Raw genomic sequence first — 25,756 nt, forward strand, 5'->3', positions numbered from 1 at the left:
GAGCGAAGGAAGGAAGAGGGGGTGAGAGAGATGGACAGAGAGAAGGAAGGAAGAGGGGATGAGAAAGAGAGATGGACAGAGGGAGAGAGAAGGAAGGAAGAGGGGGTGAGAGAGATGGACAGAGGGAGAGAGAGAAGGAAGGAAGAGGGGGTGAGAGAGATGGACAGATGGAGAGAGAAGGAAGAGGGGGTGAGAGATGGACAGAGAGAAGGAAGGAAGAGGGGGTGAGAGATGGACAGAGGGAGAGAGAGAAGGAAGGAAGAGCGGGTGAGAGGGAGATGGACAGAGAAAAGGAAGGAAGAGGGGTGAGAGAGATGGACAGAGAGAAGGAAGGAACGGGCTGAGAGATGGACAGAGGGAGAGAGAGAAGGAAGGAAGAGCGGGTGAGAGAGAGATGGACAGAGAGAAGGAAGGAATAGGGGGTGAGAGAGATGGACAGAGGGAGAGAGAGAAGGAAGGAAGAGGGGGAGAGAGAGATGGACAGAGGGAGAGAGAGCAGGAAGGAAGAAGGGGTGAGAGAGATGGACAGATGGAGAGAGAAGGAAGGAAGAGGGGGTGAGAGAGAGATGGACAGAGAGAAGGAAGGAAGAGGGGGTGAGAGAGATGGACAGAGAGAAGGAAGGGAGAAGGGGGGGTGAGAGAGATGGACAGAGGGAGAGAGAGCAAGAAGGAAGAGGGGGTGAGAGATGGACAGATGGAGAGAGAAGAACGGAATATGGGGAGAGAGAGAAGGAAGGAAGAGGGGGTGAGAGATGGCAGGAAGAGGGGGTGAGAGAGAGCTGGACAGAGGGAGAGATAGAAGGAAGGAAGAGGGGGTGAGAGAGATGGACAGAGGGAGAGATAGAAAAAGGAAGAGGGGTGAGAGAGATGGACAGATGGAGAGATAGAAGGAAGGAATTGGGGTTGGGAGAGAGATGGACAGAGGGAGAGATAGAAGAAGGAAGAGGGGGTGAGAGAGATGGACAGAGGGAGAGCAAGAGATGGCAGGAAGTTGGGGAGAGTTTTCACAAATATTCCCATTCGTTTTGTAGTTTCTAAATGGCTAGTCTTCCCACAATATTTGGATTGAATCATGTTACTAGTCAAACCCAGTGACCTGGTTCAATTTCCCTTTGTTATTTTTGAGATATTATTCCAGAAAAGTAATTATCATTATCCTTTATTTATATGGCTCCTACAAGTGTTCTGCAATGAACCAGTGACTTACTGTACAGTACAATGTAGGACAAGGACAAGGTTTATATACATTGCTGCATTAGTGATCACAACACTCAAATAAGCAGCCAGGTGTTAGGTGCCCTAGTGGAGAGTAAGGAGGAGCACAATAGGGTAGAGTGTCCTGGTCGTTAGAGCTTACATTCGAATGTGTAAGTTCATCGTATAATACCCTTAAAGTCTAACTAGCCCATCACTGGGCCACCAAGTGTGTATATAAGGTATTATATACTTATATATATTATTTTGCAAGTGGAATCTCAAACAGAACGTTTGTGGTACCCCAATGAAGGTGAGGAACGGGTACAAGTTGGAGTTACCTCTCTGATCGATCACCCTTCTGGCTTATTTGTTCTATAGCAATTACAAGCTCAGACCACACCTCAGCAGAGAGGCAAGGGGTCTTCCCCCAGACACAGTAGACGTACAACCAGGCTAGCATGCACAAGAATGGAATATATGTTTTAACTGACCCCAGTTGAGCACTGGAATGGGGCAGCAAGATGACTGTTATAAATGAAGGGAGAATTACATATACATTAAGGGCCTGATTCAGAGCCGAACGCTCTGACCAGAGCGCTCGCTCTGAATCAGGGCCGTCCCTCCTCCTTTTAGAGTGGTCTCCTGGCCGCTCGCGAGCGTCCATGATGATGGTCGCGATGGTCAAGACCATCACGACCATCAGGCTTGCGACGGAGACCCTGCGGTAGGGTCTCGCTGCTGCAAGCCCTGGAGTGATTTTGGCTCTATCAGAGCCAAAATCACTCCCACTGACATCACTAGTGATGTCAGTGAGGCCGGCTTCAGACGGTAGGCGTTCCCATGGGAACGCCTCAGTCTGGCAGCCACACCCCCGGCACGCCCACCAAAGGGGGCGTGCTGTCACTCAACATCGACAGCACGCCCCCTTTGGTGCGAGACCCGGAGCGACGGAGAGCCCGTCGCTCGCCGTGTCTCGTGCATGCACACGACGGAGCTCCCTCCGTCGTGCGCATGTGCAGTAGGTCAACGTCTACCCGCTTGTGAGCGTCCTGCGCTCGCGAGCGGGTCTGAATGACCCCCTAAGTTCACGGGAAATTAAATGCAGTCTCAGTTACTGCATCACTAATGAAAAACAAGCTGAAATATTTATGGTGTTTCTACTACCAAAACAAGGTAGTAAGGAACATATAAACCTATTAGATCACAGAATATTACTATAAAATTAAAGAATGTTTCTTTAAGACAAATTCTATAAACGTATACAAAATACTGGACATTGACATAAACCTAATATGCATTCTGCTAGCACTCTGCAATTTTGGCAAGAGATAAACGTGTATCCCAACTGACCCGACGCCCGATATATCCTTCCGTATATACTGCACGATCTGGTGTACGACCGCGCAATTTACCCTTCCGTCCCGCAATCACCTACATGCCGTCGTCAGCGTGATCGGTCCGTCTTTGCCCTTATGCTCCACGGGAGGTTTCTGTCCTCCCTGAGCTCGCCTTAGGACACCTACATTGTGGTCTGATAGGTGTACCGCAGCAGTCAAGAATCCCCACTGACGACGCACACGAATGCGGGACTTAGCGTACACACTATGCCATGTGCACGATATGTCCGTTCCAATTTGCTTGAAAACAACATATCATCCAATATATCGCCTGATGTGTACCCAGCCTAAATCTGTCATTTATCAAATACACACATTTGCGAACTCAGATACAGTAAAGCGATACCGGTTTCACTCCAGGAACATTGTATTCCTTCCTGTACTTCTCTAGAAATAGGGGAGGATTAATAATATACATACGTGAGATATATTGACAAACTATTTTGTGCAGCTCGCTTCCCCTGGTAGAATACGGCAACCTATATTATATTTTGAAATTAGAATTTCCAGCTCTGTGTAATATAGATCCTAGTTTCTATCACTGTGAATAATGTTATCACTGGGATACCACTATGATCTAACCCACCTTACTAGTTTTATACCTTTGTCCTACTTGAACCGTGTTATCTAGATAATTACGCAACACTATGGGCCAAATGTGATAGGGTTAAGTTTAGGCATTGGGGGGGGGGAGGTTAGGTTTAGGGCCTGGGAGGGGGAGGTTAGGTTTAGGCACTAGGGGGGGGGTTAGGGTTAGGTTTAGGCACCGGGGAGGGTGAGGTTAGGTTTAGGCACTAGGGGGGAGAGGTTGGGTTTAGGCATCGGGGAGGATGAGGTTAGGTTTAGGCACTAGGGGGGAGAGGTTGGGTTTAGGCACCGGGGAGGATGAGGTTAGGTTTAGGCACCGGGGAGGGTGAGGTTAGGTTTAGGCACTAGGGGGGAGAGGTTGGGTTTAGGCACCGGGGAGGGTGAGGTTAGGTTTAGGCACCGGGGAGGGTGAGGTTAGGTTTAGGCACTAGGGGGGAGAGGTTGGGTTTAGGCACCGGGGAGGGTGAGGTTAGGTTTAGGCACTAGGGGGGAGAGGTTGGGTTTAGGCACTAGGGGGGAGGGGTTGAGTTTAGGCATCGGGGAGGGTGAGGTTAGGTTTAGGCACTAGGGGGGAGAGGTTGGGTTTAGGCACCGGGGAGGGTGAGGTTAGGTTTAGGCACTAAGGGGGGGGGGGGGGGGGTTGGGGTTAGGCACCGGGGAGGGAGGTTTAGGGGAAGGGTTATAAAAATACTTCCCTATCTTCCCTATGGGTGTCGAGATTCTGGCTCTCGGGATGCCGATGTCGATAATCTGACCAGCGTCATCCCAACAGCCGGGATTTCATAGCCTACCCGGACAGATATATGTGCAGCACAGCCGACGAATTATGTGAATGATGTCACAGACCTATCACTGGTACACACTGGCCAATGGGCACACAATATATTGGCTGGTCAATTGATCGGCCAATATTTCTGCCAGTGTGCACCCAGCGTTACACTGACACTTCCAAAGCTTTGCACAGCAGCAGCCGCTGTGGTAATTCAGACCCGCTCGCAAGCGGGTCGATGGTGGGGCACTGTGCATGCGCAGCGTGTGCCCCGTAGCGAGGGAGAAATTCACTCGCCCCAGGGCTCGCTACAAACGGGGCGGCTGTCGATGTTGAGCGAGAGCTCGCCCCGTTTTGTAGGCGGGGTGGGGGGGGTTGGCTGGACGAACGGAGGCGTTCCTGAAGGAACGCCTGCTGTTTGGGGGCGGCCCCTACTGACATCACTCGTGATGTCAGTAGTGAGCTTCCTTCTCTATTTGAGCAGGAAGCTCGCTGGGGCTTGCGGCAGATGAGACTCTACCACAAGGGTCTCGTCGCAAGCCCGATGGTCACCCACAGCTTAGCGAACGGCCAGGAGACCGGTTTAAAATAAAAAAGCGGCCGCCCTCATTCAGTGCGAGCGCTCGTGTTTTGCGAGCGCCTCTGAATGAGGTTCTGAGTGAGCAAGGAACCACAGATGCCTCACACTGCAAAGGAGCAGTTACTATAGGAGTATCTCCTGCATTGATTTGTGCATTCCTATTACTTACCAAGTGGCACTACCCCACTCCATGTTCCAGCGATCCACTGGTAAATGGGACTCCCCAGTGTGTGTGTCTGTATGGAAAAACTATTACCACAATATCACTGTAGGACTCTAGTAATCATCATTTGAACCCACAAGCTGGGTATTATACTATAATCCTCTATATAAACGGTGTGTGGCGCAGCCTATTGATTTCTATGGTTTATGACGTGCATACAACTGATAATTATTGTATGATCTGCTGTATGTGATATAATATTTACATGTATCTATATATCTCTGATCTCATCTCACTTTACAGTCACGCCCGCCCACGGTTCTCACAACAAATGCACGCCGCCTCTCTTGCCAACTGATTACTTCCTCCCACACCCACCTCCAAGACTTTGCCCGTGCTGCTCCCCACCTCTGGAACTCTCTCCACCTCTCTACAAATCTTCAAACTGGCTCTCAAAACTCATCACAGCCTTCCAGCTCTCATCCTAACCTGCTGCTCCATGCTCCTTCCTCCCTGCCTACTCCATCTGTGTCACGCCTGTCTGTCTGCCCCTCCCCTTTAGAATGTAAGCTCTCACGAGCAGGGCCCTCTTCCCTCATGTGCTTCTGCTTCCCTCACTCCAATGATCATCTACTCCAAACTCCCCACAAGGGCACCTAAAGGTGCGTACACACTAGAAGATATGCTGCCTGAGCGATATCGTGTAGTGTTGTCCCCGGCAGGCTGTGCTCAATGTCGGTCATGACATTGAGCACACCCGCTGAACGATATCATTAACGATAGCGTTCAGCACCGGGCTCTCTCTCCCCATTCCATAAAATGCAGCAACCTGACGACCATCGTCAGGTTGGCCTGCATGTTAACGATGATGACGAACGACCCGCAGGAACGCGTGTCGTCGTTATCGTTCATCGTTTTTGTGTTAAAAATGGACGATAAAGTGGACGACTGAACGATAACAATATCATTATCGTTCAGTCGTCCACTTTAATCGCCCAGTGTGTACGCACCATAACACTTGGGGGTCAATCCAATTAGGTGCGAATTTCGAGTAGCGAAAATTTTCCAATCCAATTAAAAATGCCTATTCACACTACTCGCAGTGGAGGGGTGCGAATTGAATGACCAATGAGATTTGAGAGAAGTGCGTGAAAAAGTCGGGAGACCATCCTGACCTCCCCAAAATGCATAATTTTGTTAGCAGGACCGTATAGACAGCTGTTTGTGGGCATTAGGAAGTTACTGTAGGTTTTTAAATGGTGTCAAATGGCAGATTTGTGGGGGATTTTTTTATTTAATTTTTTTGAAAATGCAAGAAAATTATTAAAACACTTTTTTGTTTAATCTCAAACTAAACAAACAAGAAATGCAAAAAAAAAAAAAAAAAAAAGTAGGGGAAAAAGGTGATTTTGGTATACTTTGAGGGCACCTAGACAAATTGAAAAAAAATAATAAAAAAAACAATTATTTTTCAATTAAAAAAACTATTGTAATTAAATTTGGGGTGCCTACACTAACGAAAAAGTTGATTTTGGGGTAATTTGAGATCAATTATTTTTTTTTTTACCCCCAAAAATGACATGTAATTATTGGACTAATTAAGCATTAAGCTAATTGGAAACTTCCAATTGCCTAATTAGGGGGTGGGGGGTGTCCAAGGGGTTCAGTACAGTGTCCTGACATTTTAACCTTAAAATAAAGTTTTTCCTTTCCATCTCTCACCCTCAGGGAGGTGCTAATGGAAAGATGAGAATTCAGTCTGATCAGTGCGAGCTGCTAATTGGATTGCAAAATGAATTCGCTGTGTGAATTCGAAGAGAAAATGTCTCCTAGCAATTTGCACCTAATTGGATTGAGCCCTTGGTAGCTGACGCCCTGCGGCTTATTCTGAGTGTATGATCGCTATTGAAGTAATGTTTAGAAACTATGGGCCCTCATTCAGACCCACTCGCAAGCGGCTGTCCCCTCGCAAGTGGGTCGATGGTGTGCACTGCGCATGCGCACGACGGAGGGAGCTCCGTCGTGCGCATGCGTCAGACGCGACGAGTGAAGGACTTTCCTTCGCTCATTGTGTCTGATCAAAGGGGGCGTGCTGTCGATGTTGATTGACAGCACGCCCCCTTTGGTGGGCGTGCCGGGGGCGTGCCTGCCAGACGGAGGCGTTCCCACGGGAACGCCTCCCGTCAGAAGCCGGCCCACTGACATCACTAGTGATGTCAGTGGGAGTGATTTTGTCTCTGATAGAGCCAAAATCACTCCAGGGCTTGTGGTCGAAAAACCCGACCACAGGCTTCTGGTCGCACTGGCGATGGTCGCGATGGTCAAGACCATCGCGACCATCATCCTGCACGCTCGTATGTGCTGTGGGTGGTGACCCACAGCTATACGAGCGTCCAGGAGGACGCTCCATTTTTATGGAGGACGGCCCTCATTCAGAGCGAGCGCTCTGCTCAGAGCGTCCGGCTCTGAATGAGGGCCTATGTCCTATTCCTGCATTGTTTTGTACTGTAAGTCACTGTTTATTTACTTTGTGAGGCGCTGCGGAACCCTTGTGGCGCCATGTAAATAATATCTTTTATATTGTTTGTTGTTTTGAATCTGTGTGTGTGTGTGTGTATATATATATATATATATATATATATATATATATACACACGTGTCCTGATTAAAGTAATTACTGCCATGCTAAGACCAGTTTTAGTGTATTAGCGCAGTTCTCTTTTTTCATCTGTAGTGTAACCAATATCTAAAATAAATAACTCAGAACAATTTGCTTTTTGTTGTAGGCAGTAATCTGGCAAAAATCCAAAGTTTCCGATCACAAAATGGCCTTTATGTCTATCTTGGGAATCGCCGTCGCAAACAATATGGTTCCCTTTCAGCACCATTGTGATGATCCAGAGGTACATTATTCCCCTATAGATATTTGTCTCTAAAATTATTATACATATATATATATATATATAATGTGTGTGCGTGTATGTTTGTGTGTATATATTTCTACTTCAGGGTCCATAGGGTATCCACAGGATACCTTGGGGTATAGGCGATGGCGACAGACATCCAGGCACCACAGAGTTACATTTTCAGCCTCCCAGGATGCACTGGGGTCCCTCTCCTATACCCCGCCCCCGAGCCTCAGGCCACTCAGTTTTCGTCGGTGCCTGGCCGGACCAGTCGCACCGTACAGAGGGGGGTCTTTTCAAGGCCCCTGAAGATTTCTTCGCAGCTGTGGCTGCAGAACTAGAGTGCTCCAGCATAGGACAGTCAGTATTGACGTCCATGCTGTCACTCCTACACCCCGCCGGTACCAGAACGCCGGTGCCGATCCGGGGATGCTGGTAGGTAGCTGGGGTCACAGCTAGCGGTGACCCCGGCTACCTGGACTGTGGCCGGATGCACGGGGAACAAGGTAAGCGGCGGGGTCCCGCGGTGGGCACCCGCCGGTAACACAGTCCTTTTTGGTCCCCAGGCAGGGGGCTCCCTGGGGACCGGCTACGCGGGGGCCAGGTACTGATCCTACGCCTTCCACTAGACCACCAGGGACAGTGGACCGCAGCATGTGCAGTACAGCGTGGCGTCCCAGGGGTTAATTGCATGCCAGGGGAGAACGCCTTCCCTGTCTCACAGCCGGTGTCTCCCCCGCTGCACAGTGCCATTCCACAGCGGTCTGAGCGGGCTGTGTCAGCGCTCCTCCCCCGGGCCCTGCCTCCTCTCTGCTCCTCGGTGCCCATTTTCTCACTACATGTGCTGGGAATGACAAACGCTGCTGGAAGCTGATACAGGTGCCATTGCGGTCCGGGTCCCCCGCATACCTCTCCTTCAATTAAGGTCAGTGTATGCAGCACTGCTTCCTACCAGGCTCTGGTCTGTGTAGTTGATCGCAGTGCTTGTAATGCAGGATGTTATCTTTGCATTGTACGTGACTTAAATGCTAGCGCTGTTTGCCTGTACTTTCATTTCTGACTGTCAGCCATTTTCCTATCCCTGTTATTCTTCTGCTACAGCCCTTGCGGTGCGGTGTTGCAGGGTGTTTATTACCTCACAGTAAACGTGGGAGGTCACATACGCTCCGTTCACACTCCTCATGTCGGAAAGTGAACGAGGATATCCTCTTCCAGCTATAATGTACTGATATCATGTACAGTTAGCGGAGGAATATGTAGACGCTGAGGGTTTATGGAGGGCATGTTGTATTATATATCACGCCCCATTTCTGTCACTGTGCCTGCACAAAAAGGGGACCGCCCTCGGCTGGCTAAGATGCTTACAGCCCTTGTGGGCAACGCCCCCTGTGTGTCCCCATAGGGGTTATCGCAGCGAGTGGTGGTCTCATCACATGCAGGGGTCCCTGGGCAGTTGATGGTACCCCAGTGTATCCTGTTTTTCGCCCCCCAGGTCTCGCAGGAGCCTGTGTGGGTGAATTTATTGTCCAAATGGTATAGCGCCTGATGGACGTTTTACAGGGGGAGTCACCATTTCGGCCTTCTAAATGGCCTTTCGGGTCTCAGACGGGTAAGGACATGACGTCTGATGACTGTGACATTATTGACTTTTTCAGACATGAGCCCCTTAGTGCAAAGGAGGCGTAGTCTGGGTCTAAAGTCTATATACCTGGCCTTATACGGGCAGGCCGTGCGGCTTTGGTTATTACATATCCCCCGTGGCTAAATCCAAATATGCCTTCTTTAAGGATAAGGGTGTTGCCACTGTAATTCCTCTATCTGGTCAGGTGGATCATTTAGAGGAGGCGTGGAAAATCCGGGTAAGCGTTTCCAGCCTCAAAAACGGTTGACCTTTTGCATACCCCTTTGCAGATAATTATTTTTCCGAATGGGAGTTACCTTTACGGGTAGATTCTCATGTTACACGCCTAGTGAGGAGTGCTACGTTGCCCATGCCCTCCAGGTCCTCCTTAAAGGAGGTTACACATTGCAAGGTGCAAATATATCTAAAATCCAAATATTCCCTTGCTGGAGGGGCTTCCAGGCCGGCTATGGGCGTGTGCTGGGGGGCCAGAGCCATGGAGCGCTGGGTAGGTAACTGGTTCTCTGCACACTGACTCTCCAGCGGAGCAGGTGGATAGTGGCAAATTCTCAGAGACTTAGCCACGTTCATAATGAGACGGTCTTACATATAGCCTACTCCTTTCCAGAATCTCCTCGGCAGCAGTAGCGGCTCACCGCTCCCTGTGGTTGCGCTCTTGGAAAGCGGACGCAGATTCCATTTGGAATGCTTTGCCTTTTACGGGTCAGGTCCTGTTTGGCCCTCATCTGGACACAATTGTGGCCCCGCAGGCAGCAGCTACGTCTGCGTGTCTGCCATCGGCTACAGTCCCATCGGGGTCTGGGGCTTCGTTTTTTCGGCCCTGTGAGGCCAGGGTAAGTCTAAAATATAGCTTTCCTAGACAGTCAGTAGCCAGGAAGGCTTGGAGTGCAAGACGTCCTACTCCCAAGTTGGACTATAAGCCTTCAGCGTCATGGGACGGGCCTCCTCTCGGGGGACCCCAGAGTTGGAGGCCGGCTTCTCCAGTTCACCCAGTGCTGGTGTCTGACCACCATGGACACTGGGATAAGGGAAGTATTTTCTTGAAGGTATGTCCTCTCCTCCCAGTAAAAGCCTCCCAGACGGTTTTTAGTTACAGGTCTTCTGTCAATTCAAGACAAGGCCCTGTAATTTTTGAGGGTGTTACACTCTATGCTCCAGGCAGGAGTTATAGTACCTATTCCAGTGCCCCAAAGGGGAACGAGGTATTACTCCATCCTCTTTCTGGTACAGAAACTCAATGGGTCTTACCTGGACATCCTCAACCTCAAATCCTTCAACAAATCCTTAAGGGTTCCTCGGTTCAGGAGGGGGACCCTGCATTCCATCATTCAATGGATCCTGGGAATTTTGTGGTGTCGTTGGATATGTGCAGGGTGACTACCTGAATGTCCCTATTTTCTTAGCACACCAGTGTTTTTCCTCAGGTTTGCAGTGGTCGATAAGCATTTTCAGTTTTACCAGGGTCATGGCAGTTATGGCAGCCCACCTGCGGATGCAGGGGTCCGCTTGTTGCCCAATCCGGGAGACCTCCTGTTGTTACCAGGGTCTCCAGAGATACTTCAGTGCCATCTGCAACGGACAATATCTGTGTTGCTACGTTAGGGCTGACTGATACACTGGAAATGGCCCTCTCTGATTCTTCACGGAGGATGCTCCATATCCCAACATCTGAGGATCTTTGTGATTGAGGAAAGGATCTCTGCATTACAGGCAAAGGTACGCAGTTGCCTGCAGAGTCGCCGAGTGTCTATTCACTCGGCAATGTGGTTCCTGGGTTCCAGGGTGTCGCTGTTCGACATGGTGGAGAGTACCCTGTTTCACTCTGAACCTCTAGAAAAATTGATCCTCTCCGGATGGGATGGGTTGCCCCATAGGATAAAGTCAATAGTGCTTTTCCCGGAGTTTTGTCTTTCTCTGGCCTGATGGCTGCGGAAAGCTCACCTAAACAAGGGGCACTCCCTTTTGGATTGCGGACAGGGTCCTTCTGACGACGGACACCAGTATCCGTGGCTGGGAAGCAGTGACGGGTCTACACTTGTTCCAGGGCAGGTGGACACCAGTAGTTTTTGCGCTTCCCATAAACATCTGAGAACTCTGAGCAGTATTCAAGGTTCTCCAGCATGCAGGACAGGTCCTCCACGGAAATACCGTGCAGGTACAGTCTGACAACGCCATCATGATGGCTTATGTAAACCTCCTAGGAGGTTCCCGAAGTCGGGCGACACTAACAGTGGTGTCCCGAATATTGGCTTGGGTGGAAGGCTATATCTCTGCCGTCATCGGCAGTGTTCATGCAGGAATCCTCAAATGGAAAGCAGGCTTTCCCAGCCGTCAGGACGTGCATTCAGGGAAATGTCCTCTTCATCAGGAGGTGTTCAATCTTCTGGTGAACAAATGGAACCTTTCAGAGATGAGACTCTTATGGTTGACGTATGTAGGTCCAGTGGACCTTCCAAGTTGTGTACCTCGTCCCTCCGTTATCCCTTCTTCCTCCAGTAATAGCAAGAAGGAGGCGCGCTCCTGCTGATAGCTCGTGCGTGGGTCAGACAGCACTATTACAGCCTTTCAGTTAACACTCCGAAGCTGTTGCCTCTATGACCGGACCTGTTGTCTCAGGATCCTGGCTGATACCCAGACCTGGGTTGTCTGTCCTTGACGGTGTGGCGGTGGAGACTGCCCTCTTAAGGTCTAGGAGTTTTTCCAGCTCTATAGTCAACAGGGCCTCTGTCCATGCTAAGAGCTCGGAAGCTTTTATCTGCAAGATTTTACCATCATGTATGGCATACTTTCTTTCAGTTGTGTCACCCTAGAGACTATGCTCCTCGGGTATTCCGGATATCCAGAGTGTTGGCTTTCCTACAGGTGGGCTTAGATAATGGTCTTCGCCTTGCTTACCTGAAGGTGCAGGTTTCTGCCCTGTTGGTTTCATCGTAGGATTGCTACTCTTCCTCATGTCCGCACCTTTGTGCAGGGTGTACATTATATTCAGCATCCCTTTGTTCCACCTGTGGCTCCTTGGGATTTGGCTGTGGTCCTTAGGGCTTTCTGAGGACCGCCATTTGATCCACTGGGCTCAGTTGATTTCAAATGGCTTACGGCTAGGACTGTATTCCTTCTGGCCATTGATTCGGCCGGTAGGATCTCAGAATGGGGGGCTCTGTCATGTAGACCTCCCTTTTTCTCATCTTTCCTAGGAACAGGGCAGTGCTTCGCACTTGCCCTGGTTTTTTACCTACGGTGGTGTCTAGTTTCCACATCAATGAGGAAATTATAGTACCTGCCTTTACTTCCCCAGTCCTTTCTTGGTTAGGCCTCTTTGGATGTGGTACGGGCTCTAAGAATTTAAGTTGACCGTACCAGTCCATTTAGGAAATCAGACTCTTTGTTTTGTCCTTTCTGGTTTCCATAAAATGGGTTGGCCTGCCGCTACGCTAACCTTGGCAGGATGGATTCACAGGTCTTCCTATTCCATCCTCTATTAAAGATCTTCCACTAGGTCTGTGGGTCCTTCCTGGGCAGCTCGACGTGGCGCTTCAGCGGTGATTGTCAGCCACGTGGTCATCTGTCCATATTTTTGTAAGGTATTATGCTTTTGATACCTTCGCCTCTCAGGATGCTTCCTTCGGGCGGCGGATTCTCCTTACAGCACAGGAGCGTCCCCACCCTTAAAGGATACTGCTTTGGGACATCCCCAAGGTATCCTGTGGATACCCTATGGACCCTGAAGTAGAAAATATGAGATAAGAACTTACCCTTGTTATATATATCTACGAAGTTCATAGGGTTCCACAGGACTCGTCGCACCTGTACTGCAGATGGGCTTTGATCTGGTCACCAGTTTCTCCGTCTCCTTCTGGTGAGAATGTGATTCTTGTGTGTTCCAGACTGTCTTCTCTCTCTTTTTTGCTCCTGCTCCGGCCTATGGCTTGTTACGAAACTGAGTGGCCTGAGACTCGGGGGCGGGGTATAGGAGAGGGACCCCAGTGCATCCTGGGAGGCTGAAAATTTAACTCTGTGGTGCCTGGATGTCTACCGCCATCGCCTATACCCCAAGGTATCCTGTGGAACCCTATGGACTTCGTAGAAATAGAGATAACAAGGGTAAGTTCTTACCATATCTCATATTATATATATATATACTTACTGCTTTATGTCATTTAAATTATCAGAACATTTAATCTGTCTATAGGTCTTTGTGTTTGCTGATTATTCTTTATAATGAAGCCTGACGCACGCGGTCATTCACACTATCTGTGCTCCGAAATGAAAACCTTTTCTGCAACACTTTTATTATATTAATATCAATTAGATGCGAATTGGCTGCCCCACGAGTAAGCGCGGGCATAAGCAGCACTTACGGTAGCCACAAATGTGTCGATTTTTTTTCGCAGCCCCTTGGGGACACGTATAAATAACGGTAAGATGGGGGGAGAGCTGATGAGCTGTTTCCGACGTTTCCACAATGTTGCAACGCCATGTCATCCCGCTCGCGGCTACTAACCCCTATGGGTCTCCCACGGACAAGGTCATGGGTATGAAGTTTGCACCAGGTTTTATTTATGGGTCATTGGTTGAAAACGTGTGTGATACTACACTCGGGGCAGGGTTGGTTCCTATCCCTATTTAATTCTACATTTTCCCTAAAGAGAGTGTAGCAGATAAAGGCTGGTAGAACTTGTTGAAGAAATATTCAGCAGCCACAGCGAAACCCCTGCGATGGCTCGTAAATTTGCGTTTACAGTCCGCCATGTGTGCGTCGTTTGCTAGGGACCGCTAGATGCGGCCGCATTCTGACCTGCGTGCGACTCGTAAATCGGTCACTGTGTGAGGTGAGGGCACTTCGAAGCAATTGCTCAATAACAACCTGCAAGAATGATAACGTGTCCTTATTATTGCTGCAGATCTCCATCCATGGCTACCTCCCAAAACCGGACGCAGACCGCGCACTAACCAGTCTCTCCAGCCCTGAAAGGAGCTTCATCTTCATAAACCAGCGTCCCGTTCATCACAAAGACATACTGAAGGTAGCAAGTAATATTATATGTTATGTTCTCTGCATTTTCCTTTTGGGATTTTTATTTTGCTTCTCTTCCTGTGTTTGAGCTTTTTTTTATTAAATCACCGTTATTATTTCCTTCTCCTAGACCAGTATTTTCATTGTCTGGTCCTTTTCTCTTCAAGCTACTGTGTGTTATTTTTAGAGATGCGCGGTTTTACCGGATTTACTTGGGATATGTTCGGATCTAATAAACGGCATCATATTGGCTATCTGGCTGTCGCGTGGTTTGGATAGCCAATAAGAGAAATCCGAACTTGCGATAACAACCGAGTAAAACCGAACCCGCACATCTCTAGTTAATTAATTGTACTGATCCTCGTGTATTTCCTGCCCCTTATTTGCTGCTCTCCCCTTGGCAAAAAATCTCTTTCCGTCCCCGTTTCTCATTAAACCCACATATTGTTACTTTGCTATCCGTCTCTTCCCATCAGCCTTCCCGTAATCATTTCTCTTCTTCCGTTTTCATTTTACCGTTCCGCCTGATCTTACAGGTTGCTACATCCAACGGCGTAAAGAGTGTAACAGTGGGCCATAGCAACCTATCCGCTTTGAAGTAACATTTTATAAAATAATAGGTTGAAGCTGATTGGTTTCTGTGGGCAATTTCCCCGTTGGACCACTTCACTAATTTCACTGCTTGATACATCATGTTAATCATCACGTGTTATTGGGGGTTTTCTTGTACCATATGCTGTAACGGCATCGTCCGGATACACACATCGCAATAGATCTTTATTTTATGTCCGGGCAAAAATAACAAAAAAACTAATTATTTTCTGATTTGGTTGCTATAGGCAACTTCTCCACTTCTCTCTCAAAGGTTTGATACATCTCCCCCCCCTCGGTTGAATAAGATTTTTTGCCTAAAATTCTCTTTTTTTTTTTTTTTTCTTGCCCGATTTATGGCTTTAATAAATCATCAGCTTGAGAGGACAATGGGACAAACCAACACGGGATGGTTCATAGATGGGACGCTATAGCGGCTTTGCAACAGTATGTAATTGCCGAAGGAGGCGCCTTGTGTAAAAAGACCCCTACTGTCGGCTTTTGTGATCCACGGCTGCGTGATCATCTGACATCTGAGTACTCCTCCGGTTAATCGGGATGTCCGGGTAAATCACGCTGCCAGGGCCAGTGAATCTGCGTTCAAGGACACAGCCGGTGGCTTCGGCACGCTTTATAAAAATGGGGGCGACACGCCCCCGTTTCCTGGAACGCTGCCCGTCACAGCCCCCAAACGCCAGCAGCATGCCAATCACACTGCGGCTTTTGGAGCAGTGCGAGCGACATTGCAGAAACAGCTTTGCACGTCCGCAGCGCGGCTCCTGCGCATGTTCACGTCTGCAAACATTTACACACAGCCCCGAATTAGGCCCACAGTGCCCTTGTGTCGCCTTTCTACTACAGAGTAAAGTATTGCGGTTTAGGCGGCCGTCTGATGTAACGAGGAAAAATGTCCCTGGACAGGACGGTGCCACTTTATAATACCTGAATGCTCTGATGTCCCAGCTGGTTTTAGAAGAGTGGAAGTTATGCCACTGAAATAATATGTAAAAACACTTTGCTTTTGAACTAAAGTTCTAGGGAAAACAATGTTTGGAGAATTACCAGTAAGTCAGAATTCCTGGGACTTTACTCTTTTTTTTTTTTTTGTTGGGGATATTTTGTCACCTTTGTGCCCGCTGCTCACTGTCTACAGTCCTTGGCTTTCATTCACTTTGTTTGCTCATTGTTCCTTATTCAGTAATTTATATATTTTTTTTTACCTATTGTAGATGGTTCGTCTGTATTATAATAAAAAAACGGATTCGTCCCGTTGCTATCCAATATTTTTCATGAATATCGTCGTACCGGCCTCATCCTTAGATGTCAACCTTACACCGGATAAATCTCAAGTTATGTTGCACAGCAAGGTACGTAACCATCTGCAGGGTCGGACTGGTCCACAGGGGTACAGGGGAAATCCCTGGGGAGCCCCACTGTCTCAGGGCCCCATCCCCTGCTCTAGAGGTCAGGTTCCATACCCTGCACTGAAATTATACATTGTTACTCTGTTAGAGGGTCAGTTACCTGGTGGAGCGGGGACATAGATGAGCTTGGGTGCTCGGTTTGCTTCTATAGAAACTGCACCAGGATTCACCCTCCTGCCAGTCACAGTTAGCGGCTGGGTTACAGATCTAGGGGTCTATTTACTAAGCTGTGCGATAAAGTGAACGGTGATAAGGTACCAGCCAATCAGCTCCTAACTGCCATTTTTCAAACACAGCCTGTGAGATGGCAGTTAGGAGCTGATTAGCTGGTACCTTATCCCCTTTCACTCTATCTCCTAACACAGCTTAGACCCCCTAATGTTTTCTTGTGTGAAAGTAACATTTAATACATAGCATATTGCAAACTAAGGCCCTCATTCAGAGCCGCTCGCTATTTGCGTTCGTTCGTTCAAAAACTAGGGGTGGCTATTCAAATGATCCGTTCGCAAATTGCAGTCTGTTCACATCTCTAAGTCTGAACGAGCGAGCAAAACATACGCTCGTTTATTTGATAAAAACGCCCTCTGGCCGCTCGCACCATACGTCATGTCCGCTATTTATTAGATTAATCGAGTACAGCGTATGAACTGCTCGCTATTCTTGTGGTTGGTTTTTTCAACCGCTATTTTGCGAGCAGTTCTGAGTTAAAAAAAACCAAGTGACGTGTTCAATGACGCTGCTGTATTAATTATGCACTCCCTTAAAACGCCCGTTTTGACCTTTAAGCACGCCTGCGTTCGAATTCCACTCCCCCGTTTTCAAGCACCTTCCCCTGTTACCACCCACATACGCCTCATTCTGTCACTCAAAATAGCAGGCACTCGCTATATAGCGTACAAACGATTTTCGGCCACACGTACTGGTTCGCACATGCGTACTAAAAACCGTACGCATGCGCAGATGTGCAAACATCGTTCGGAACGAGCGTACTGCCGCTAGCGAGCGGCTCTGAATGAGGGCCTAAGAATGTAGTTGTAAAAGAATACAAAAAGTAACCAATTTGCCCCATTGGGGCTCGAGAGCCAGCAGCGCCAGCATTTCTACTTATAGTCTCCTGAGGTGGCGATCAGAAATGTGTGGAAATGTACTTAGCTGCTTTGCGCGGCTAAACCCGGTGCTTTTGAGCGCGGCAAGCACGATAATTAATGGTCGGCCCAAAACAATTGAATTGCTCTGTCGGCCGCCCATTAATTATCGCTGCCCAAAAAAACTGTTGACTCTCCCTCCTTAAAATGTTCTGTTTTCGTTGATAGAGTACGAAGATATCGCTGTACAGAATTTACCATCTGCCGTCACAGGTTAGTCACCCTGTCCATCTTCTTCCCGTTTCATAGGACTCTGTCCTCCAAGCTGTTGAGGGTGTTCTGAGATCTGTGTACCCTGACCCGTTAGTCCTGACCGCCGACAAAGCAGATGCACGACGCAAAGATATTGATGATGAGAACGACAAACAACTTTCAGATACAGATCAGGGCAAAAAGCTAGGTACCGAAACTGCGGAGCCTGGAAAACGTGGCGTACGTCTGTCCCCTCATAGTTATGATGGTGACATGGAAAGCCAGTCACGCGCCTGTTTAAACAACCAATTATCAGGTCATGGTGAAATGGCGTATTCAATGGATTCTCAGACTTTACCAAAGCCCGGAAGCCGCAATCACTGTGGTTTATCTGTTGCTACCGGCAACAAGAATATAACAGAAAATCAGACTGAGCCGGAAGTTGAGTCTAGTTCGGTCGAGCAGCTCACCGGAATAGAGCGCACTACGAAGAACACCTCTGACGATGTTGGAGAAACCACAGATGATGCTTGGAGTAAGGGCAATGCTTTCCGGGACTCCAGTAATGGAAATCTACAGCCTGTGAAGATATTGTGTCCCGTAGTTGCTGGTGAGAGGTCCGAGGTAACTGGCGCCTCCAGGATCCCTGATGAGCAGACAGACCGGAAAATGACCAATGTGATAATGGAGAAATCTGGCTTCGTTACTGCGTATGACCTCCTGAGTAACAAGGTGGTGAAGCAGCCAATGTCTGCCGTGGATGTTTTCACCCAGGAACAACGGACTAAGTCTCTGAACGACAATCAGAAGGTTGGGTTTGATATTTCTGCAACTATTTTGGAGCTTTGGGAAAAACTAAGCGAGGATGAAAAACTCGGGTAAATACTACTTACCAGCCTAAAATAACCGTGAGATTCTGGCGTCTGTCCTTGCAGGTGACCGTTTACATTCAGGTTTGGCCTCAACCACAGAATCATGATATTGTGTTATATTAGTTGTTACCCACAATGAAATCACTTCTGACAACATTTTATTATTTGAGGCAGGGTTGCATAAAAATCAGATTTTTATTTTTTTTCTTTTAAAAATTAGCTCAAAATGGGATTTTTTTATTACATTTTTTTTTTTTTTTTTTTTAAATAAACGGTTAAAAATGTATAACTTTTACTTAAATTTTTTTAAATAAAAAATACTATTTAAATCCCCCCCCCCAAAAAAATCTGATTTAAATCAAATAAATCCATTTTTTTTTTTTGTTTTGTTTTTTTTAAATTAAAAAGAAAAAAAAATCAGATTTTTACGCAACCCTACTTTGCATAGGGGCCCTGTCATGGGAGTGGCCCGTGTGACCAGCAGTGCTATACAGTCTGGTGACAGCAGCGCCTTCACCCACCATGCACACCAATGTCCCGGTGTGCCCTATGCTCAGCTTTAACTTTACGGATGGAGATGAAATAAAGTGCTGGTTCTTATTATATTAGAATAATTTAAATACTGTAATTTTTCTCATTCTTTCCAGTAGGCGTGAGATTGTCCATATGGTCTCTGTGCAGAACTAACCCCCCCCCCCCCAAGATAAACTTATCTCGAGTTAAAATTGAATTGTAAATGGGGCTTTAGTGCAGTTCTATCCATCCATTCTACAATGTGAGCCTTGTGAGAAAAGCCGTCTGGGTTGCTTGGCTTGGTTATCAGAGCTCTCCCATCCACCTGCCCGTCATTCAGCCAACTTCATGCTGTGACTATGGAGTATGTTATATTTCAGCATGCAAAAATAAATCTTGTGTTTTCAGTATAACCGGGCATATTACAGCTACTAACTCGTACTAAGCATGTAACACACCACCTACAGTATATCAGGTAGGGGCTTAACATCCGTAGAGGCAATATGTTTGCTAACACACACATCGCCTGCAGGCATGCACCATTTTCCATGTTGTTAAATGGCCAGGGATGTGGGATGAACATTCAACAGAAATATGACAGTGTGCGTTTAGAAACATCTGATTGATTTTCAGAGTACACAGAGGTTTTTTTTTCAGATTTCATTGCATTTAAAAGCAGAGTTGTCACAATAACCGTGTTCACTGGATAGGATAAGAGAGAGAGAGAGCGCATATGGCACTGAGTAAATACTCCTTCCCGGGCAGACGTCATCCAGGCCGCATAGTAATATAACTGAGGTGTGAAGAGTTAGCCGGCCGGGGAGCGAGTACGCTAGCCTGACAGCCTGAGTGTAGATTGCGCTGAGATCACTCCCCGGCTGGCGTCCTCAACACGCGACGAGAGGTGTGCATAGTGGACAGAATAAAATGCCGGGTGTAGGGGGGACCTGCGGGGTAAACCCTCCTCTTTGCAAAATAATTTCCGCTTCAGTTGTAAGAAGTGACAGACCCGACTGATTTTAGGTGATTATTTCAGCAGTAGAATGTGCGCGCATTCGCCATGATTACGTATTGTACTCGCAGGTATGAGGAAAAGGCGGCTAAAGACCTTCACCGATACCAGTTACAGACTGACAAAGTGCTGGGAAAGACTGTGCAGAAGCCAAAAGAGCCGGGGAAAAGGCCGAAGCCGTCGGTGAGTCCTGCTCACAGAATGAGACTGAAAACCCCTCTCTCTAATCAGCAAATCCTGGATACGTTGTTTCATTCCCAAGTTGCGAAGAAGCCTTCGGCAGTCGCCGTGAAAACTGTCCAAATAGATTTTAACCTGAGCAGGATAAGGCGGCGGATCCGCAGTCTGCCAGCGAGAGGAATCCCTGATCCCGGAGAGGTCACTCTCATGGGCAAACTGAACTTTCCCGATGCTTGGGTCATAGCGTCTCAGAAGGACGTCAGGTTATGGAATCCGTATAGAGCGGAAGAGGTCTTGTTGTATAAACGCCTCGTGGACAACCATATCCTTTCTGCCGAAAAGCTGGACTCGCCAATTGTACTCAGCGATAGGTAATGTGCAAAGTGAAAAGGTTTTTTATTATTTTATTTGTGTTATTGTGAGAAGTATAGATGGGAGTAGTGTAAATAGGATACCTGTCATAGGGTAGGTGCAATCTCTGATGCCGCAGCAGATGGGATTCCTACCGTGGCGGCCTAGGAATAGCGCCGTAGCCGTCAAAGTAGGAAGCCCGTCCGCTGCGACATCTGCATAAGGACGCAGCCACGGTTATATGTAAAAAGTCGCAGACGGGGCTGCAGTAGCGTCCGCTGTCGATTCAGCCTCTCTGCGGTAAGTGGACCATTGATAGGATTGTGAGCGCAGTCTCCGCGGAACGCTGGGGGCAGAAGCCTTATTGCCGAGGGTACTGGAGTGAAAGCAGGGACCGGGAGATCGGTGGCTGTACACCGGTTGCAGGAGGCAGATGGGAGGAGAGAGGGGCCGGGTGTAAAGTAAAGTTACATTAATGACAATGCAGCAAACATGACACAAGTGTAGTCACAAACGTATGCTGCGCTCAGCGTGGCTGTGTGTCCGCGTATCTTCATATCTGCACTTTGAGTAACTGTCTTAGCATGTTCTGTATTTTGTTGGTAAAGGTTGTTTGGGGCACCAGAATACCTGGCAACATTACTCCGAATGCAAAAGGATGTTCCAAAGCCCAATGGGCAGATTTACTTCTCCGATCCGAGACTCTGCGCTAATGGATTTCAGATTAAAGTTATACCAGGTACGTAAGGTTCTAAAGCGGTTATGTTACCATTTATGTTCCCCAGATACTGCTCCAAGATTAATACTGAGTCCTCCCAGCATCTTTCTTACTGATTTCCATGTCGGGTTGTGATTACTGAATAGTTCTTTGTCTCTGTACTGCAACAGATTATTAACCTCTTTGTTCAACAAACCAGGGATCTTGTCACTAAATAGCAATTTTACCTTTACTCTCCCTCCTATTGTCCACCGTCTTCTCTATGTCATCATACACACAGTTTTGCCCACTGCTTTCCGGCCCCCCAGCTACATTTTGGAGACCTTCCTCCGAATCATCTGCAGGTGTTGTGCATTTTGGCAAACGCACCTTTTTCTGTGTAAGACGACACTTGTTCCTGCAAGTCCCCATCTAGTATAGCCTTCACCTCCCATTGAATTCAGCCACCTGAAGCGTGTTAAGGTGCCCACACATACCGATCTGCACACGATCCCACGATCTGTGCGATTTCCCCTGAACTCTCCCCCGGCAGCTCCTACACACAATTTGGAGTAAAAAGCAGTAAGATCTATCGTGCATCTTAACTTTTTTCTTTTCCCCCAGTGCATTTTGTCCCAGATTGTCAGATCTGCCCTATTGCACGGCATATCTGACGATGCGATGTGCGGCCATCGTGATCGTGAGTTAGGACTCACGATTTCATCACGATACCCTCTGCAAACAGGCGTACATTCAGTTCCTATATGTACAGGCAAACAACTTTACCATGCTAAGGGGTCTATTTACTAAGCATGACAGTTGGGAGCTGATTGGCTGGCACCTTATCACTTTTCACTCTGTCTCATAACACTGCTTAGTACATAGACCCCTATGTCCCAGATAAGCTGCCTGCATAAGCCTGGTGGAAGGTGCATGCTTGTTCCCACTTTTGCCACCAAATGTGTAATAGAAGGGAGTTCGTGAATTGATAGACGAGATTAGGTGGTACAGTACTTTTGTTTTGATTCAGTACAAAGTTCCCTTAGTTAATTAAGCAAAGTTCCAGCAGTATTTAGTCAGGTCAGTAATGGTCACCTATAAAAGTCCCTCTCTTTGAATGTTATGGTGCATACACACGGTCTGATATGTCAGGTGAACGATTTTACCATCGATTTGAACGATTTTACCAACGATTTGAACGATTTTGTATTAAAATGAATGGAATCGTCCAAATCTGACTGCAAACACATCAGATGTCAGATATCGTTATCTGACCATCGGGAACGCGCATCGTTCATCGTTTGAAGGCTCACACGTCAGATTTTCTGTCAGATATGAACGATTGAACGATTTTTACAATCGTTATAGTTCAGATCTGACAGAAAATTTGACCGTGTGCACGCACCATTACACATAGGACCTGCGTGGTATAGCCAGACAAGTGTTTGTTTTGCAAAACAGTCTCCATGGAGCCCGTTTAGTTCTGTGGAAGGTTACCGTAGCTGATTCCCCCAACCCTGAACCCACCTGTCATTCACTCATCAACATTAATAGCGGCCACTCGCCACCTGGACATCCTAAGAACTGATGCTTCATTGGTCTCCTGTGGTAAACAACATAGTTAAGGTGGAAGGGGCTCTACAAGGTTATACATACACCCCTACAAACAGTTCACAGCCCGACATCTATATCACCATCGCTATTCCCAACCTCCACATCCATTTCATGTCTCTTTGTTTGGGCAAGGAGGAATACACGGAACGTTTGGCCACATCTCTCTCATAGCCCAGATGTCCTGTCTCCTAAATATCCTGATTTATACCTGTTATTCAGATAGCTCAGCAACTCCAATCACTTCTTTCTCACCTCCTGATTTTTAGGTTTGACCTTTGTAGAGGACCGCGCTGAGATCGAGGGTATGGCCGGGAGTTTGCCCTTTTACGGCGTTTCCGATCTAAAAGAAATCTTACAGTCTGTGATGAACAAAAGCGCCAAACTGTGTGACTGTAGGCCGCTGAAGGTTCTGAATTACCTGGAGGTGAGATCATAAGAGAAACGCGTCACGCGTGTGCAGAGTATAAACGATAGCTTGTATTATAAATCAGATAGTTTATTTTATTATCTGCATCCTTCTGTCTGCTGTCCTGGGTCATTCATCATCATGGGTCAAGACCATCGCGACCATCTTTTTGGACGCTTGTATATGCTGTGGGTGGTGACCCACAGCTATACGAGCGTCCAGGAGGACGCTCCATTTTAATGGAGGAGGGCCCTGATTCAGAGCGAGCGCTCTGGTCAGAGCGTCCGGCTCTGAATCAGGCCCATAGTCACCATCAGACAGACCAATTATCTGACGGTGTACGGTGACATAAGGTAATTGGGCTGCCTGTCTGTCGGTGAGTTTTAGCTCAAGGTGTGTGGCCAGCATGGCATTTATCATTGGCTACCATCTCTTACGCTGACTGGGCACTAATGCATGTGTGGCTGAGATTTCTTTAAGATTCGCTGCTGCGATAATTTGCCATATGTTTCAGCCCTCCCCTTCTGTAATTGTGAGCGCCGGAGATTACAGTCCCTGAGACGCCCACTTTCAGTGTACAGTAAATCTGCCGGTGTACTCAAGCACTCCGCCATCAGCGCACTCCATCCCTATGGCTAGCGCAGCGCCTCCTTCTGAACTCTCTCTAAACATGGCCTCTGTAGCAGTGGCTCTCACGCCCTTGACACTCCCCTGACACGCTCTTTTTTTTAACTATCACTTAAAAAGCCGTCTCCCAGGAACGCCCATTGCTGTCCGCCGCCATTTCTAATACAGGCGGTTTCATTCGCAACAGCGGTCTCTGGGCCTGATTCTCTGGGCAAGCGGGTCGATGTTGCCCAAGTGCGCATGCGCACGACGGAGGCGGCTCTGTCGTGCGCATGCGCGAGACCCGAATAACGACAGCCAAGCCGTCGTTATGGGTCTCGCACCAAAGGGGGCATGCTGTCGATGGTGATTGACAGCACGCCCCCTTTGGTGGGTGTGCCGATGGCGTGGCTGTCCAGATGGAGGCGCTCCCATGGGAACGCCTACCGTCTGGGGCCGGCCCCACTGACATCATTAGTGATGTCAGTGGGAGTGCTTTTGGCTCCGATAGAGCCAAAAGCACTCCAGGGCTTGCGGCAGACGAGACCCTGCCACAAGGGTCTCGTCGCAAGCCCGATGGTCACGATGGTCTTGACCATCGCGACCATCTTTTTGGCCGCTCGCTATAGCTGTGGGTGGTCACCCACAGCTATGCGAGCGGCCAGGAGGCCGCTCCAAAAAGTAAGAGGTACGGCCCTGATTCAGAGCGAGCGCTCTGTCAGAGCGTCCGGCTCTGCATCAGGGCCTCTGCGCACACTCAGTGCTACACATGCTCCGTACGGGGTTTCTCTGAGTTTTTGCAAAGGCGCGGTACCAAAGAGTTGCTCAACTGCGCAAACAATGACACTGCGTCCACTTCTAAAGTGGCCTGTTACCTGCGGGTGAGTATTCTCGTGGTGGGGAATCCTATGTCTCTGGATATGCTCTGTTCCTGCCCCTAAATCCTTTTCCAATGCTTCAAGAGGTCTGGAATAACCAGCAATAACCAAACATACTATTTGTGGTGCTGATTTCAAACCACTTACGTCTGGCAGAAGGAAGATGCACAGAATGCTGGATATAATCAGTGTTCTAATTACAGTATTTTTATTTGTCTTCAAATAAATGAATTTGTCAGTCTCCCTAGAACAATTGAGGAATGGTGATCTGATTTACATGGAGCATTACCTCTGGCTGTTACTGTAGTTATGGCATACGTATACGTAATGGCGAGTTTTCATCTCTATTAGGGCGAAGCTGTGAGGCTGACACGGCAACTACCCCTAAACCTATCAAAGGACGATGTGAAGGACACCATGAGCCGGATGAAGGAGCAGCTGGGGAGTGACTGTAAAGGGTGTCTCCATGGTCGGCCATTTTACCATCACCTCACGGATATTCCTGAAGCTTGTGACTAGATGAATATCTGACTGGTGTTTTTTACTGTAATGCTCAGAATAAAGGTTTAACAACATCAGAGCTGAGTGTGTAACATTGTGTGTATATCAGAAGCACCTTCTCTGTGTGGGAGGGAATCTTGGGAAACGGGTGTACAAAATGGCAGCCGTGTGGAGAAACATGTTGCATCTATATAAGCCATCATAATAAATGAAAAAAATGTATAGTTTTATATTTTAATATAATTTATTAGATTCTGTGTATGCTGCATGTCTAGAGGAATCCATCTTACTGGCTTTTTTTTTTGTATATAACCTCCGAGAGTCAGTTCTGTACTTAAGAATAAAGTATAACAAACAAAGATTACTGAAATCTATCTCTCCCTGCCGCTCTTTCTCCACTGGATGCATTTTGATGGTGTGTTCCCTATTCTATACAGCATTGGTCGAGGAAGGTTTATGTGTATGAACCATTCATCTGTGACAAAACGGAGCAGAGCACTGACAATTTTAGTGAATTA

General features: G+C 47.8%; 1 protein-coding gene across 1 annotated transcript in view; it reads left to right on the forward strand.

Annotated features, from left to right (window-relative positions):
* PMS1 (PMS1 homolog 1, mismatch repair system component) overlaps positions 1-25,315 on the forward strand; it is a 133,899-nt gene extending 108,584 nt beyond the window's left edge. The window contains exons 6-13 of the mRNA XM_088464547.1: positions 7,481-7,597; positions 14,144-14,266; positions 16,077-16,214; positions 17,666-18,486; positions 20,077-20,556; positions 21,145-21,275; positions 23,114-23,271; positions 25,089-25,315. Of these exons, the coding sequence (XP_088320673.1) occupies positions 7,481-7,597; positions 14,144-14,266; positions 16,077-16,214; positions 17,666-18,486; positions 20,077-20,556; positions 21,145-21,275; positions 23,114-23,271; positions 25,089-25,256 (2,136 nt within the window). The 3' untranslated portion in view covers positions 25,257-25,315. The remainder of the gene's footprint in view (positions 1-7,480; positions 7,598-14,143; positions 14,267-16,076; positions 16,215-17,665; positions 18,487-20,076; positions 20,557-21,144; positions 21,276-23,113; positions 23,272-25,088) is intronic.
* The last annotated feature ends 441 nt before the right edge of the window (positions 25,316-25,756 follow it).

The sequence above is a fragment of the Taudactylus pleione genome, unplaced genomic scaffold (genome assembly GCF_031769625.1).
Source record: "Taudactylus pleione unplaced genomic scaffold, aTauple2 ptg001683l, whole genome shotgun sequence".
Classification (NCBI taxonomy): Eukaryota; Metazoa; Chordata; class Amphibia; order Anura; family Myobatrachidae; genus Taudactylus; species Taudactylus pleione.